This window comes from Cyrtonyx montezumae, unplaced genomic scaffold, assembly GCF_038088225.1.
Source record: "Cyrtonyx montezumae isolate F1298 unplaced genomic scaffold, pur_monq_1.0 scaffold_10, whole genome shotgun sequence".
Classification (NCBI taxonomy): Eukaryota; Metazoa; Chordata; class Aves; order Galliformes; family Odontophoridae; genus Cyrtonyx; species Cyrtonyx montezumae.
The window spans coordinates 972022-988194 of NW_027071826.1; the positions used below are offsets into that span (position 1 = coordinate 972022).

At 53.5% G+C, this 16173-nt stretch overlaps 2 protein-coding genes across 3 annotated transcripts in view; one reads left to right on the top strand and one right to left on the bottom strand.

Annotated features, from left to right (window-relative positions):
* Positions 1-374: 374 nt before the first annotated feature.
* Positions 375-1631, top strand: GPR135 (G protein-coupled receptor 135). The gene has a single exon (XM_065755644.1). It carries the CDS (start codon positions 375-377, stop codon positions 1629-1631), a length of 1257 nt encoding a protein of 418 aa, XP_065611716.1.
* A 5116-nt stretch (positions 1632-6747) lies between these two features.
* Positions 6748-16173, bottom strand: part of DAAM1 (dishevelled associated activator of morphogenesis 1) — a 76981-nt gene continuing 67555 nt past the window's right edge. For both annotated transcript variants that reach the window (XM_065747727.1, XM_065747735.1), the window contains 8 exons: positions 15604-15710; positions 13864-13952; positions 13531-13699; positions 12752-12859; positions 10706-10766; positions 9937-10068; positions 7797-7967; positions 6748-7440 (listed from right to left, as the gene is read on the bottom strand). In XM_065747727.1, the coding sequence (XP_065603799.1) occupies positions 7231-7440; positions 7797-7967; positions 9937-10068; positions 10706-10766; positions 12752-12859; positions 13531-13699; positions 13864-13952; positions 15604-15710 (1047 nt within the window). In that variant the 3' untranslated portion in view covers positions 6748-7230. The remainder of the gene's footprint in view (positions 7441-7796; positions 7968-9936; positions 10069-10705; positions 10767-12751; positions 12860-13530; positions 13700-13863; positions 13953-15603; positions 15711-16173) is intronic.

Here is a 16173-nt window from a genome sequence, read left to right on the forward strand (position 1 = left end):
AAATGGCGTTCGGTTATTGAGGGGCACTCGTGGGATTTTCCTCGTGAAAGCTTTTTGCCAATGGTTATCCCCGGCCGCTTCCCGGAGGCAGCACGTCGGGTTTAAGAGCCTGGGCGCTCTGGGAACGTCTTCAGTCGGGGGTCAGGACAAAGGGAGACGATCATTTCCAACTACAAAAGAGGGGACGGATACACCGAAAAGGCTTTTTACGTTACGCGTCAGCGAGGGCACGGGAAAAACGGGCACGCTCCGCGGCTGATGCCCACCCCCCCCCCTCCCCCCCCCCCCGCGTGGCCGTGGGGGCGGTTCCGCGGGTGACGGCGGCGGAGCGACGTCAGCGGCGGCGGCGCGGGGCGGTGCGGGGCCGCGCATGGATGGAGCCGGCGGCGGCCGCGCCGGGAAACCTCTCCCGCGGCGGCGGGGGCAACGAGAGCGGCGCGGCGGAGGGGCCGGGGTGGTCGGCGGCGGCTCTGGCCTCGCAGGCGCTGGCTCTGCTGCTCATCTTCGCCCTCTCGGCGCTGGGTAACGGCGCGGTGCTGCTGGTGATCGCCCGGCACCGGCAGCTCCGCACGGTCACCAACGCCTTCGTGCTGTCGCTGTCGCTGTCGGAGCTGCTGGGCGCGCTGCTCTGCCTGCCCCTCGCCTTCCTCAGCCTGCTCGGCCGCCCGCCCGGCGCTTGGCTCTTCGGCCATCGCCTGTGCCTGGCCAGCGCCGCGCTGCACGCCGGGCTGGGCATCGCCGCCACCCTCACCATGGCCCTGCTGTCCTTCGACCGCTACTGTGCCATCGTCCGCCAGCCCCGACACAAGATGGGCCGCCGCCGTGCCGCACAGCTGCTGGCCGCCGTCTGGCTGGCATCGCTGGCCGTGGCCGGGCCGTGGTACGGGCTGGCCGGTGAGGGCCGGCGGGATGCCCGGCACGGGGCGTACCGCTGCGTCTACGTGCTGCCCTGGGGCTCGTCGCGGCTCGGCCCGCCCTACGGCGCGGCTCTCATCGTGCTGTGCTACCTGCTGCCCTTCGCCCTCATGTGCTTCTGCCACTACAACATCTGCCGCGCCGTGCGCTTGGCCGAGAGCCGCGTGCGGCCCCTCGCCACCTACGGGAACCTGCTGCGGGCCTACGGGGAGATGCGCACGGCCACCACCGTCCTCATCATGATCGTCTCCATCATCTGCTGCTGGGGCCCTTACTGCATCCTGGGGCTGGCCGCCGCCGCCGGCCGCCTGCCCTTCTCGCCCACCATGGACGCGGTGGCCAGCGGAATGGCGTGGGCCAACGGGGCCATCAACCCCCTCATCTACGCCGCCCGCAACCCCAACATCTCTGTGCTGCTGCGACGCGGCCGCGAGGGCGGCTACAGGACCAGGAACAACGTGGCCGTGTACCTCTCGGCCCCGGGACGCCGGCCGGAGCCCCGCAGCCGGGCCGAGCACGTGCGGGAGCGCTATGTCAACCGGCACGGTGTGTCCCCGGGGAGCGCCCCGTCCTCCTGCAGCCCGGCGAGCGGTGCAGAGGTGGCCACGTGGGCCTGCAAGAACCCGGCCGTGCTCTTCTGTCGGGACGGGCAGCCCGACACCGTCCCCGGGGCTGCTTTGCAGGGCAGAGTAGACACCGTCAACACCAGCCTCTGATGGGGCTGGGGGCTGGGGGCTGGGGCAGTGGCATCCCTGAGGAACCTGCGATAGCCACGGTGCTCGGACCTCTCGGAAATCAGGGAGATGAGCCTGCGTGAGCCATAGTGTGATTTTTTTCTCCATCGTGCGAGCTCTGGTTTGGCAACTCGGTCTGCGAGCAGTGAGGGATCCCAGGGAAAGGATGCGCCCCTTCCACCAGGCTTGGTGCAGTGGTGATGGCCACTGAGCGTCAAGAATTGGACCACGTGAGTGATTGCTCCAGCCCTGAAGAAAGCGCCAGACCGGGGCTGTGGAGCCAACACAGCAACAGCCTGAGCCGGCCGGCTGTGTGAGCTGGCCGCTGCGGGCCAGCACAGCCATCGAGAGCTGAGCCCCAGGAGTCAGAGAACACCACACTGTGAAAAGCGCATGGCGGCAGGAAAACCTCGCTTTAACCCATTGTACGCGGCAGTATGCAAAGTCATAGGGTGTGGGACAGCTTGAAAAGCGATCTGGGGAGGTGATGATTGTTTAAATTCCTGAGCGAAGCAAAGCGGTGGCTGTCGTGACAGATGCCTGCAGAGAAGGAAGATGTGTGATGCTGGGAGGGAGGGAAAGGAAGGTGAAACACGTCAGGATTTCAGCAGCCTTTTATTTGCAGGCACAGTCAGGGTAAAATACTGTGAGCGTGGGGGGCTGAGAGCTCTGCAGACAGGAAAAGGTGTGGGTGTAGTGTGTCGGATCACACGGGCACGGGGTGTACTCGGAGCTCACCAGACGTGTCTCCCATCTGCAGTGGTGTAACTGTGCTTAGAGGGGCTGCGTGAGAGCTGTGTCTGAAAGGAGAGGCACAGCAGTGCTGCGTGTCCTTCCTGTGCTTAAGCATTTGAAGATGTGCATGTGTAGGGAACAGACAGCGTCGTAATAATGGCAGGAGTCTGTTACTGGAATGTGATACACTAAAAGTAGCTCTGTCTGCCACTGAATAAAATGAAAATAATGCCAGGAAGTGGGAGTGCTGTTGCAAAGTGCAAATTCATATGAGTTGATCTGTATGATATTTTTGCCCATAGGCTCAGAGTCCCAACGCCTTAATCAGTATTCTCACTGAGATTGTCCTTTTTTGATCTTTGCAGAGATTAAATGTGAGAGGCAGGCAGTATTTTTCTTGTATGGTCTTCAGAAATACAGTGCTACTGATCTATGGCTTTTTCACCCGACTGTGACCCAAGTGAATGTACCATCACTATTCTGCAAGTGAGGCAAGAAATAAATTATCTTTTATGGAGGAGATGATGGTGTCTCAGCCTGGCATCATTCTCAGCACAGCCTTCAGAAGGGAACTTAAGCAAATGCTATGCAGTGGTCGTCGGGGTCTTTCCCAACCCTATCGATTCTGTCAGTCTGTCATTCTATGAAGTGTGATCTGACTGCACAGTTTGAATGCAGCCATTTTTCACGCTGTAAGAATTACAGTGAGATGCGATGCGGTGCTCCTGAGGGTCACAAGGAAAAGATGTGACTCTTGGATTGAATCACAGAATCGTTTGAGCTGGAAGGGACCCATAAAGGCCATCGGGAAATCAGTCCAGGCTCCGTAGTCGTCAGCCTTAGGTGTCATTCAGTGTTATGTCTGCACTGATTGTACTACTAAAAGCCCTTCAGAGGGCGGCCCCAGCCCCCTCCCAGCACTGATCTCCACTTGTCTTTCACAAGCCCTTGCCAGTGGCAGTGCATTAACGTGCAGAGCAGAACGGGGCAGCTGGCTGTGCTCTCTGAGCTTCCCAAACAGCCCTCTCCCGTTAGACTTGGCGTGCAGCAGGGGAAGATTCTTGACCAGGCCCTTCCCGCAGTGAACCTGCAGCAGCTCCTCTGGAGCAGGGCCTGCTCCGTGCCAGCCATTCAAGTACACGTGTCTCTAACAGCCCCCTTTCTCAAAGCGTGCTTTACAAAACACAAGTCAAGTGTCTTAAACCACGAATAGAGAGCAAGAGGAGTGCGCAAGGCTGGAGCCAGGCTTGCAGGCTGCCTGCCAGAGCGTGCTGCTGTGGCTCCCAGCTGTGCCGTGGGTCGCTGCCTCTCAGCAGCAGAGCAGTGGAAGCCCTCAGCCACGCTCAGATCCCCCTTTGCTGGGCTGAAGAGAGGTGCTGGGGAGTTAGCCACGCACAGTCCCTGCACGCTCACGCTCTTTAAGAGAGCCACGCTTTTTGGCATCGCTGTACGAGCTGCCGATCGAGCTCACGAGGTATTTCTTAGAAGGGAAGCATTAATTCTTTAGGAGTAAGGAGTGTTTCAAGAGGTTCTGATCCAGCTGGGGTCTGCCAGCTTCACCACTGAGGCAATCGTCAGATTCATCGAAGGCATTGCCTTCATCCCTCCCTAATCCCCGGATGAAGGCTCGGTTCAGAGGGACCGCTTTACAAACTACAGCAGCCACCAGCGGAACGGGAGCGCGATCTGACGTCCCTTCTTTCACACTCCAGCAGATGCCAGCAGAGATCTGAGCAGCTAGCACAGCCCTCCTGCTAACGAGCAGGGGAAAAGCCTCTTGCTCCCGAGATCAAGAGCTCTGCCCGGCGCTGGACTTCTCCAGGCACTGGCAGAAGCCCACAAAACATCGAGGAGTGACTCCTAAATACAGGGGATACTTCATTTCGTGATCCTGCTGCCTTTAGAAGCCATAGGAAAGCAGGGAGCTGCAGCCAGGTGTGCCCAGAGAGTGCTGCGCCAAAGCGTGATTTTGGGGGAGGTCGTTAGGGGAGATGATGATGAGTGCACACCAGGGGGGAGAACGTCCAGCACTGTGGGCATTTTCCTGCTTCTTGCAGGGGCTGGAGCAAGCCTTGGTGAAGGCAGCAGGGTGAGAGCCGCAGGATCATAAAGGCTGGAAAAGACCACTCATCCAGTCCAGCTGCCAAGCCCATGCCCACGAACCCTGTCCTCCCTCCGACGTGGACAGCTGGAGGCTGCGTGGTGTGCTGCCCCGCACAATGACTCGTGGCTCCGCGCTGCACGCTCACCAAATCGCTTCTCTTTATTGCATACTGCCATCTTAGAAAACGTACAGTCTCGTGACATTACACAGCATTGCCCGCTGGCTACGACTAATAACATTCCTGCACCTAACACACACTACCTTGGTCACTACGAAGCTAACAAAGTCCAAGACATACACTTCAGTTTACAAATTATTACCGATTATTATTATTATTAATTTTTTTTTTCTTTTTTGGCATTATTAAAAAAAAAAAAACAAACCGAACCGAAACAAACTGTCTTTAAAATACACACCCAAGAGAAAAGAGTGGCTACTTACACCAGCACCGACCTGAAAGCAGTTTCTGACAATGGCACATGGAGTTACCTGCACACAGCCTTCGCCGTCACTCAGATAGAGATCTTTGTGTTTCTTTTTTTAAAGGGAGTTGGGGGGGGGGGGGGGGAAAGAAAAACAAAGAAATGGCAAAAAGCTCAGCCCAACCACGAGGCTGCTGTAAAACCAAACAATTGGGTCTGGGAGGGCAGGAGGGGATTTGTCAGGAGAGGTCCTGATGTGGCACAGGGCTGCCGGCCCTTCCCACCCAGCGCCGTGCGGACCCAATGTGAGCAACCATTCCTTAAACCATCAGAGGCCATAGGTTTCTATTTTCACCCTTTTTTAATCTTTTTCTTTGTCGTTTTTGTTTTTATAACCCCCCCCCCCCCCCGAAGTCCGTTCCCTCAATTGTATCAGCCCCATTGTTTGCTTTTCTTTTTTTTTTTTTTTTCCAGCCATAAATAAAAAATATAAACAGAGGCACTTTAGTTAAGGAATAGTATTATCATTACCTTTTTGTCTTTATTTCCCTCTCCTTCTGAAAGCAAAGTGCTCGACTTTGAACAGAACCCACAGGTTGCACAGCTGCTTGGATGCGAGGTGCTGGGCTCCCACCTGGTGCTTGCCTGCTTCATGCTACTCAGAAAGTCTTTTTTTTTTTGTCTTTTCTTTTTTAAATCTTTTTTTTTGTTTGTTTGTTTTTTAAATCTACAGTGCGTCCAAAGTTGCAACGAAGAAAAGAACAAAATGGTAAAACCACAGCTCTGGACAACTCCGTTCAGAGTGATACTTCACAGCTTTCACACAGCACGCAGACCCTGTGGCCTTCAGGTGCTTAGAACCATATCTTTATACAGATCAGTTTAAACTGCACTTTTGCTATACAGTACATCTCGTTAACCGACATCGCACGCCCCGTCAGCAATACCAATTATCTGACCAAAAAGAGAAACAAAACCAACAACCTTAGTTCAGATAGCGTTCGTATCTAGTGCAACAGGGACAAACTCATCTCTCCACAGGAAAAAAGAGCAAACAAAGGATCACAAAAGCATCGGTGGTATCAAAAGGATTCGTCTCATTTCCTTAAAAAAAAACCCCAAAAACAACAATACCACAAATAAATAAGAGCAAAAAGTAACAGTCCTCTATATACTCAGCATAATTTAAGAATAGAAATGTTAACGTGTTTACTTTTTATTCTCCAATTTTTAATTTTCTAAACCTTTAAATTATTACTCCCTGAGAGCTTGGAATTCTTTTTATTCTTTTTTTTTTTCCTTTTTTTTCTTTTTTTCTTTTTTTTCCTTTTTTATTGTTTTTTTCAGACCGACATTTCTACAGGTAGTTCTGCTTACAGATTTGCAAGGACGAAGTGGAACAGCAAACCAGGGCACTGCTCACAGACAGCACTTCTTGGAGTCACTGCTTCTGCGTGCCCGTGAAAGGAGAAAAAAAAAACCAAAACAAACCCAACCTGGACAAGAAGGGGGAGGTGCAGCACGAGCCCGTGGGCTTGGCCCGGCCCCACTGCCACCCAGAGACCCTCTGCCCGGATGGACATCTACGGAGGATACAGTTTGTCCCATTGAACAGAAAGTGAGACTAAAAATGACAACATGAACCTTTATGGCCTTCGTGGCCTCCGAGAACCGACCCTTCCCGGCGGCGACGTCAGAAAAGCATAAATCCATCTGGGTGCCATGTGAGCAACCAGCACGCCCGGCTGAACTCCTCCCTCAGCAAGGCAAGAGGCAAAAAAGAGCGTTCCCCAAAACCAACGGGAAGAAGAGCACCGCCCGGAGTGCTCGTGGCACCGAGCTCGGGGAGCAGCACCCAAGTGCAAGTGTGGGGAAGAACCACAACAACGAGAACGCATCGAGTTCAGCCCGCTTGCTTTTCTCCTCTTTTCCTCCTCTGTGCTCCGGCACACGGTGCTGTGCGGCGCCGCGGGTCGGGAGAGCAGCTCTCCATCACCTCTGTGCATCGTGTCTCTGCGCCCAAGTCCTCTCTTTCTCCATGGACATGACATTGTGCTTGTGCATCGGGAGGGCCTCTTGACAAAGGGGTGGAGGGGACGGGAGGAGCACCCACAGGGACGCGCAGCTCCACCCGGCCCGGCCACGCTCACGGCACATAAACACGCGCTCACCCGCGGGGAGAAAAGAGCGTGCCACTGTTCCGCTTGGAATCACAAGGCAGTGTAATGAGAACCAAAAACCAAATCCTAGCCACTTGGAAAACAGACCACTCACCGGGTTTCGGGAGTCGCGCTTCTCGCTGCTGTCCCTGCCTCGCTGCTCACAAGTTCAGCTTGGTGACGGGCCGCTCGCGGCCGCTGTCGGCCAGCTGGTTGGCGATGCGCTTGCGGTTGCGCTTCAGCTTGGACAGGTCCTTGTCGAACACCTCCCCCGAGCGCAGGGCTGACACGAGGTCGTCGAACTCACCGCCTTCCTCGCTGCTCTCCTTCGCCTTCCTCGCCTTGCGCTCCCGCTCCCGCTGCTCCTTCAGCTGGAGGAGGGGAACAGCTCGCTGTCACGAAGCACCCGCAGCCCCACATGGTCAGGGCTGCCGGCAGAACCACAGCCCTGAGGTGTGCTGGCCTCCCATGGAAAGTCACCCCGAGGACGGGAGCGGGGTGAGCAGGGCCAGGGAGCACCAGAAGAGCTGGGAAAGCACAGCCCAACTCTTTTCCAATGCAGACTAGCGTCTTAGATATAAGATCTCACCAACCCATAAGTAATTCATTAAATGAGCAAACAACAGTGAAAGGCAGGGGGATCTAATTGCAGAAGCACCCTGACTGGCCTCCAGATGCTCCCCATGCCACCAGGTGTCCCCAGCCAGACCTGTGGGTGCCTGCTCACCTGGGCCTCCATGCGTGCCCGGCGCTCCTCCTCCTCCTTCCTCCTCCTCATGTTCTCATTCTCCTGCTTGGCCTCTGTCACGGCCTGAAGGAACTGATCGAAGATGCCGAAGAACTCGTCAGGCTGCATTTTGTCTGTGTCCTCTCCAAAGTGCTTCACGGCCTTGGAAAACTGGGAGAGAGTCACAGAATTGCAGGGGTTAGGAGAGACCTCGGGAGAGCATCCAGCCCAAGCCCCTGCTAACCCAGGTTCCCTGCAGTAGGTTCCAGAGGAAAGCATCCACACGCGTCTTGAATATCTTCAGAGGAGACTCCGCGTCCCACAGCCAAGCTGGGCAGCTCTTCAGGCGCTCTGTCACCCTCTCAAAGTGAAAAGGTTTTATGATGTTTTCACCTGGAACCTTCTGTGTTCCCGTTTGTGCCTGCTGTCCCCTGCCCTGTCTCTGGGCACCACTGAAAAGAGCCTGGCCCCACCCACTTGACACCCGCCCACTAGATATTGATAAGCATTGATATGATCCCCTCTTGGTCTCCTCCAGGCTAAACAGCCCCAGGTCTCTCAGCCTTTGCTCATAAGGGAGATCCTCCAGGCCTCTCATCATCTTTTAGTCCATCTTTGTAGTCCAGAGAGCTGTCAGGCTGCGGGGACACCATGCTGGTGGGACCCCCATGGAAAGCCCTAGGCCTGATGGAGCGGCTGGGGCAGAGAACAGAGTTAACAGCAGGGCTTTGACTAGTCAGGCCTTGGCTTAAACGTGACATAAATCATCTGCCACCTGATTTTCTGTGCGTTAGCTGCCCTGTAAGCCTTCCAGGAGAGGTTCTGTAGCCCCCTTTCCCAAAACACCCCACCAGCCCTTTGCACCTCTGGCTCTGCTCAGCCCCCAGCTCGACTTCATTAACCAAGCAGTAGTAAAAACAAGGAAGCAAAATATTGTGGGACTGAAGACTGAAGACATAAAACTAATAGTAAACACGGCAGGGGAAGGGAAACTCGCACTTTCAAGTTTTCTTTGAAGTATTTTTGGGGCATTATTTATCATTGCCACATGCTCTGCTATTGGAACCAAATGTGTTGCTGAGACTTCTAAAAGAGGTTTCTGCCCAGGCTCAGGCACAGCACTGGGTAGGGAAATGGGAAGTTTTCTGGTCTTCTGTGCTATTTGCACACCATTAGTGTGAGTGAGTCCAATAAGGCTGCAGCAAAGGTCAGGACAGGACACCCACTCCCTGCCGGTGCATCCCGGTCCCCAAGGAGCCACAAGATTTATTGGCTCCTTTGATTTTGCTCTGTGGAGTGAGAGGAACGTTTTAAAAGTCTGCCAATATGATTAAGTCTCAGCCTCTTTGAAAGATATTTAGGGCACTTCTATTTCTTCGTTTATTTACGAGACTTAGCACTTTAGGATGCAGGGGAGGATCTGAAAGGTGCCACTGTATCAGCTGAAACCACCGAGGTCGTAGCCGTTGATTTCCATTAAGACACTGACGTTTCTGCCACCTTTCTGGTGTGTGCCTTTGCTGAAAGAATGGAAGCAAAGGGTGCTTGGGAATCACAGGAGTCAGCCAACAGCTCAGCTTTAAGCCAGCCTGTTGGGAAGAGAGGATGGTATCACAAGAAGTCATGTGGCCGCTGGTGGCCGCAGAGAACTTGTTAAGGCACTGCTCTGGGGAAACTGAGCCTTTTAAGCAGCACCTCTAGGCAGGTCTGAAGTTGGCTTCAATCTTTGTCCCCTCCTGTGATGGTAGAACTATCCCATGGCTAGCCCCTACCTTGCCCTCCCAAAAGACAGACAGGTATCTCAACGTATTGTACACTGTGTCTCATGTTTGTTGGCCTGCCTTGTGATCCTGTGGCACACTGGGTTGTGGAGAGAAATAAAGCCCTGGGGACAGACAGGAATGTGCCATCCATCCACCCACCCACTCCGAATAAACCACAAGGAACAGCCCAGAGCCTTCCTCGTGTCTCAGCAGGACACTCACCCTACTTCACATATGTGTGATCTCTGGGGGGATATCTGAGATGTCAGCACACACAGCACATGCTCTGGGAAGGCCAGGGCTGTTCCTCCTCTGCTGGCTGGAGGAGGGGATGAAACACTGCCCAGATCAGATCTCAAGGGCATTGGTGACCTTACCAGTTCTTTTGCTTCTGCCAGAAGATCTTCAACATCGGAGAAGCTGAAGCTGGCTAGTGTGATGAACTGGCTGACAACAGACACAAACTTGTCTCCTGTTTGCTGAACTTGAGACTTCTGGAAGTCCAGCTCCTTTGGGAAAGAAAAAAAAAAAAACAAGCAATAAACGAGACAGGGCCTGGCTGCTGAGGGACACAAACATCACTGGCCTCTGTCAGTGCTGCTGGGTTTGTGCCCATGTCAGTGCTGCACTCCACCACTGCTCCCTCCCGCGAAGCATGAGACCTTGGATTACCCCACTTTATGATATCATGGCCACACTATGCTTTTGAGACCAAATCCTGAAGGAAATATGCGGAAGCAGCAATCAGCAAGATAGAGAGTCCTTAAGGACACCTTCACTGCCTCTTCACAGCTCCAGATGAGCTGCCCAGCCTGAGCCCCCGTCCCCTGAGGTTTTACAGCCAAAAGGACACTGCAGCACAATGTGGGTCCTGCTCCATGGGCACTATGCTTACTTAGCTTCCCCTGCTGTGTTAGCTATAAACCATGCATGTGCCCAGCCAACAGACAGTAGCTTCAGTGCCCCAACAGCTCTACAAGGACAGGCACATGTACAAGACAGGAAGAGAAGAGCAGAAGATCTTCAGGAAATGCAGTAAGGTGGCTTTGCTGGGTGGTCCAGCATCCATCTCGCCTCCACCCCTGCAAAAGGATGCCCTGGTGCTGGGAGCCAGGCTGGGCTATAGTTGATTTAAACAATACTCACAGTCTCCACCGCTCTCAGGCCGCTCCTCAGTGTGTTTATTTCTTTCTCCAGCTCAGTCATGCTGTTGGAAATGGCAGGATGTCAGTTTTCAACTTCTCCAGCACATTCTCCAGCTCTCCCACCAACACAGCCATGCTTTTTCATTGAACAGACCCCAGTGCTGCACACACTCCCCCCTGTTTGCAAGCTGGTGCGTGTCGAGCAGCAAATCGTCCTGACAGCCTCAAAGCGAGGGCAGCTGTCTATCTGAAAGTGGCTGCAGCTGCTTGAGAGCAGAGCACTCCTCTGTGCTTGTAATCAAAGGGAATGTGCTAAAAATCCCAGAGCAGGCAGCGCTGGGAGGGAGGAAGGGGCACCCCTCATCCCTGTCCTTGGTGATGGCAAGGCTGCTGTGCTTCCCTGCTTCCAGGTCTCTGTATCAGCAGAAGATAACCGTCCCGTTGCACAGTGGGCAATTCTGGGGGGAAGCACCATTAGGTGAATACCACACAGAGCATCCTTCCCACCCTACAGACTGGAGCAGCACTCCTTAACAGCGAAGCTTTCCCAAACGGAGGCAACCCAAATATAGAGAAACAAAAATAAATGATCACGGCTGGCACTGAGGCTGTTTACACAAGGCTCGAGTCCCCAGTGCGCCGAGATCGAGTGCTGATGGGTTTCTCCCATACAGCTGGTCGGGAGCTTTCTCACAAAGACTCGATGACCACAGCTTGATGCCTTTCCAGGGGTGCCTTCCCTAGGTCATGGGGCGAGCGTTCCTGGCAGGTCTAAGTCTGGGAAAATGAAGTTATGGGAGCCCCGTGCTCCAGCAGTTCATTAGTAGTGGTGGGACTGACAGAGGTGGCAGTTTTCCTTTGCAGCTGCAGGGCTGGGGGGAATTGAGGGTTTTCCAGAGATTTAGAAACTTTTTGGTTTTGCTCTAGATTGGACCGAACCCAAACATTACACGTGGTGTCCAGTTTAGCACAAAGCTGATAAAAGTTCAGGGAAAAAAAAGCCTCTCTGTAGATGCTTTCTTTCCCATACGTGTATCTGCACAACAGCTGCAGAGCATGAGAAAGAAGCCTGCAGCAGGCAGGGAGAGATGCCTGTGTCACAGCAGCCACCCACTCGTGCCCAGGTGTTCGGTCCAATCCCGGCCACTGAAACTTGTTCTGTGCTTTAAACGTGAGGATGCTCACCACCCAAAATGCTTCACACGTTCTTCTATGTGGAATCCATCCTTAAGAGCACTGAAACTTAAAGAGCTCCACACGTATTTGTCATCTCATCTCTACAAAGGGGCAGCTGGAGGCCCTGTCTATGTCCGTGGATGATAGAGGCGAACGCTCTCAGCCACATGAGCGCTGCTCACAGAAATGCACAGCCTCTGACTCCCCGTCACGGGCTCAGATCCCCACAGCAGCACAGCACATAAGCTCCTGTTCAACTTTAAAACCAAAATAGAGCCCCATTGATTTCAGAGGGACTTAAGCGCATACTTGAGGGCTTTGCAGAGCAACAGCAGATTCCTCGTGCACTTAACACTAAGCACGTGCTTAAGGGCTTTGCTGGAAGGGGGCCTCTCTGGAGTGCAGCAGCCCGCTCCACGCAGCAGGGTCCCCATGCACATTATGGGCATCAAAAGCTCCATGTTGGTGGCAGGAGGAGTGCTGGGTAGGACCCAGAAGGCTCTGAGCCCCTCGAGCTGGTGCCCCACACAGCCAAGTCTCCCCGCTGCACCCAGATAAAGAGCTGCCTTTTATCTGCAGCCACGCTGCAACCGCTTCCTACCAGATTGCTTGATGTACCATTAGAAATTAATTAAATGCCTCTGCGGTGAGATAACAGCAGGAAATGGCTGCCCTCAGCAGCTCTCCTCCCTCGCAGCCAGAGGCTCACCGCCCTTCAGCTGCAGGGGCTGGGATTTAAAGCCACAAGGTGATGCTTGCTGCAGCACCGCCTCTGTGGTTCTGTCCCCGTGGATGCGATGCAGAAACGCAGCTTGAAGCAAGAGGAGATGCAACCCCACAGAGCCACGTCCCTGCCCTAATCCCTGCTTACTTGACTTTGGCTGCCTGCGGGATGTCTCGCAGCTCCTCATGCAGGCGGAGGACTTTGGGATATTTCTTTTCGACAATAGTGATGAGATAGTGCAGAAGAGTAATGTTCCTAGGAGAAAGGAGCAGCGAGGTTAGTGTGGTGCTGGTGAAATCCCAACCCTCATAACTGTTTTGGGATTTCTGCAATAATGCTGCCCGCTGTCTGGGTCACAGAACAGGCGATGCGGGCTGGGCCTGTTCCACCACAGCCATGGTGCAGAGCAGCCTGGTCCCTGCATCGAGAGGGAGAGAGCCACTGAAGGTGCCTGAATGTCACCAACCCATTCCTCCGTCACCTCTGCTGCTTGGTAAAGGCTGGGCAGGTTTGGGATCTGACCCAGCTCCTCTCACCCTGTACAAAAAGGGTGAGTGAGCACCACGAGGGCTGACTCAGTTTGGGGTGACAGCAGAGGGGTTCCCCGCAGTGACCAGCCTCAAGACCCCTCCTCTGGCTTCTCAAATGGGGAAAGAGCACTCAGAGGATGATCTTCCACACTAGCCCTGGATGCCATTGACTAGCCCAGAAAGGAAAGCCCCTTCCCATCCCCATGCTGACTGCAGCTCAGTTCCCTCTAAAACTTTAGTGCTCCAGGATGCTTGTGCCATGGGATGTGCCAGGCGGGAGGGACAGGACCACTCTCACCCACCCACATGTTTGGGGCAGTGCTAACAGCCTCTCAATTCCCCTAGCAAAGCTGGAGCCTGAAAAAACTACTGAGGAAGAGGGCAGGGGGTGCTCACTTGTCAATGCTGGACTTTGTGTCTGCGATCTTGTTCAGGCTGGAGATCTTAAACCCAAAGGCGTTTCCCCTCTGTCCTTTGTTCATGTAGTTCCCGAAGGCCAGGACCACCTCCAGCAGCTGCTGCAGGCTGCTGCTCTGCAGCACCGCCTTGGAGCCAGCACGGATGGCTGCAAGGAGAGAGGTGCAGGATGTCACCTGCAAGCCACAGCACCAGCAGCGCATGGGTCCCCTGCCCTGTGTGAGCAGTGCTCTCGTGGCCATAACACTGGCCACCAGCCCCCTCCATCCCTGCCACCTCCACCAGAAGCAGTCAGCATTTGCAGCCACTTGCCTTCCACCTTGGGTTTGACTTCTGCAACTCTCTCTGCAAACTTCTTCTTGAAGTAGAGGGACTGCAGCCTCTGCTGATAATGGTTTATCCTGTCAGAAGAAAAGAGAGGTGCAGGCTGAGCTTTGCTTGCTCCAGGCAGAGCTCTGCTGCCCAGCTGTTCACAGCCGGGCTTACAAAGCACTCCTGAGCCACAGTGATTAAAAAGTAATGACTGCATTTCCTCTAGAACCCATGCTGGTTGGAAAAAAAAATGACAACTGAAGCTACAGCCATCATGGAGCAGATCCTGATGGGTTCTTAAGCACATGTGTAAGCTATCCTGAACTCAGCAGGTCCAACAAGTGCATTTTTACACTCTATTGCTATGAATAATCAGTTCATTTATGACCACTCCTGAGCAGAGATGTTGATGAGATCTGGGCAGTGAGCTGTGGCTGGAGGCAGACACATAAGCTACCACTGCTAATGAGACCTGACCTTCAGATGCTCTGAGTGACAGGGTCTCCCTGCACCTGGACAGCACAGCCACCAATACATCCCGACCCAGCCCTCTCCTGAGCAATTTAAGGGATGGCTCTGCCCGTGTCCCTTGTGTTTAGGCTAAACAAGATCTCACTTGTATGCAAATGACAGCATGATTGGAGTCACTTGGACCAGGACCCACGGGAGACGTGCTCACAGCAAAGGCCACAGGGTAGGCTGATGTACTGATCAGAAGTGACAAAGACATCACACTTGGTTACAGACCACGGGGCAAATTAAATAGCTATGAAATCAAAGAAAACATTTGTATCAGCACACTGTGCTTCCAAAAGATCAAGGTATGGGAGTAATAGTTTACCATGAGAAAGAAAGATAACCTGCAAGAGGAAGGCTAACTCCATCTTCCAGCCCTGAGGGCTTGGTTCTGAACTTCACAGCTCTGTCCTGCCTGCCTTTGGCTCTCAGCAGCCCCACAGTGCACTGCTCTGGAGTTCGCTAGTGCATTTCTCAGGGAGAACAGGAGCACTGCTATTTCTGATCTGCTGGAATGATGCCGTATTGCAAAACTCTCTGACTTTTCAAACAAGTCACTTGCTTGAACTTCAGCTAAGAAGTTCCTTGGAGAAAATTTCAAAGAGCTCCATGCTCAGTTGGAGTTAAATAACGAGCTTCAAGATTTTAAACCAGAACCCCTGGAGGATGTGCATGCAAAAGATAAGGTTATTCGTCCCTCAAGACCTGTAAGGCATAAATGATTGCTGCCAGGATCAGGAAGACATGACATTTCCTCTCTGTCTCATATATTCTCAGGAGCCCTGGGGACGAGTCATTCCTGAAGGTGACGAAAGGAACTTATCTTTAAAGCAGGGCAAAATTTACATATATCAGTCTTCAGTATTCATTAGGTTGTAATAGTGCGGAGTGGCACTGCTGTCATTCAAGCAGCACTTCCCACCTGGACCACAACGTGAGCAATGGGCCCTTCTGCAGAGTTGTGCCAGACTGAGCTCTTCTTCCCCAGGCAAGAGGCAAAGTGTGCTGGGAGATGCCCAGTGAGACACATCTCCCCCTCCCCTGCTCTGTCTGCTGCTGTTTTCTGGGATGCACAGCTCCAGACTGGAGAGTGCAGCACCATGAGTGATCCTTAAGGACAGGAGCACTTTGCTTGCCCTCCCATCCATTTTCCCACACATTGCTTTGTGTGAAAAACAGCGAATGGGGCACACTGCTCATCCAGGCTCCGTGAGGTCGGCCCACCTGCTCATTTCGAAGAGGAAGCGGTCAGCCTTGGCCATGCGGTCCAGTTCGTGCTTGTGTTCTTCCAGCAGGTCAATGTCACTCTTTTCTGGAACAAACTTCAGGAGCTAAGGGGAAGCACATTTGTAGACATGAAGTCCATACACAGCTCTGAAGTTTTTCAGGAGCAAAGCAGTGATTTAGTCACCTGAATCTCCTGCCTTTTCAATCTGCACGGTGACTCGGTGTACCTATGAAATAAGTGCATTCCAGCTGTCCCTTTGTCCTTCCTCCTCTGCCACATCACATTGCCATCTCTAGCTCCTGCCCTGCCACCACTCTGGCTTTACAACAGATATGCTAGGTCTACATCAAGGTTTCCACATCAGGTCTGCCAAATTAGGTAAGTGGGGCTCTCACTGCAAGAGAAAAGTTTCTCACTGCAGGCAGAAAGTTTGGGCAGGTGAATAAAATGCTTCTAAAGGCACCTGGAGGGGGGGGGGAAGAAAAGCTAAAACTGCACAAATGCTCAGTGAGCTTTCAAAAAATAACCCCCATCAGGCCAAAACTTCAATCTTCGTCCACCAAATG

Bases quoted from the DNA above. Each gene is read 5' to 3' on its own strand.
- GPR135 (XM_065755644.1), top strand. From the start codon at position 375: ATGGAGCCGGCGGCGGCCGCGCCGGGAAACCTCTCCCGCGGCGGCGGG.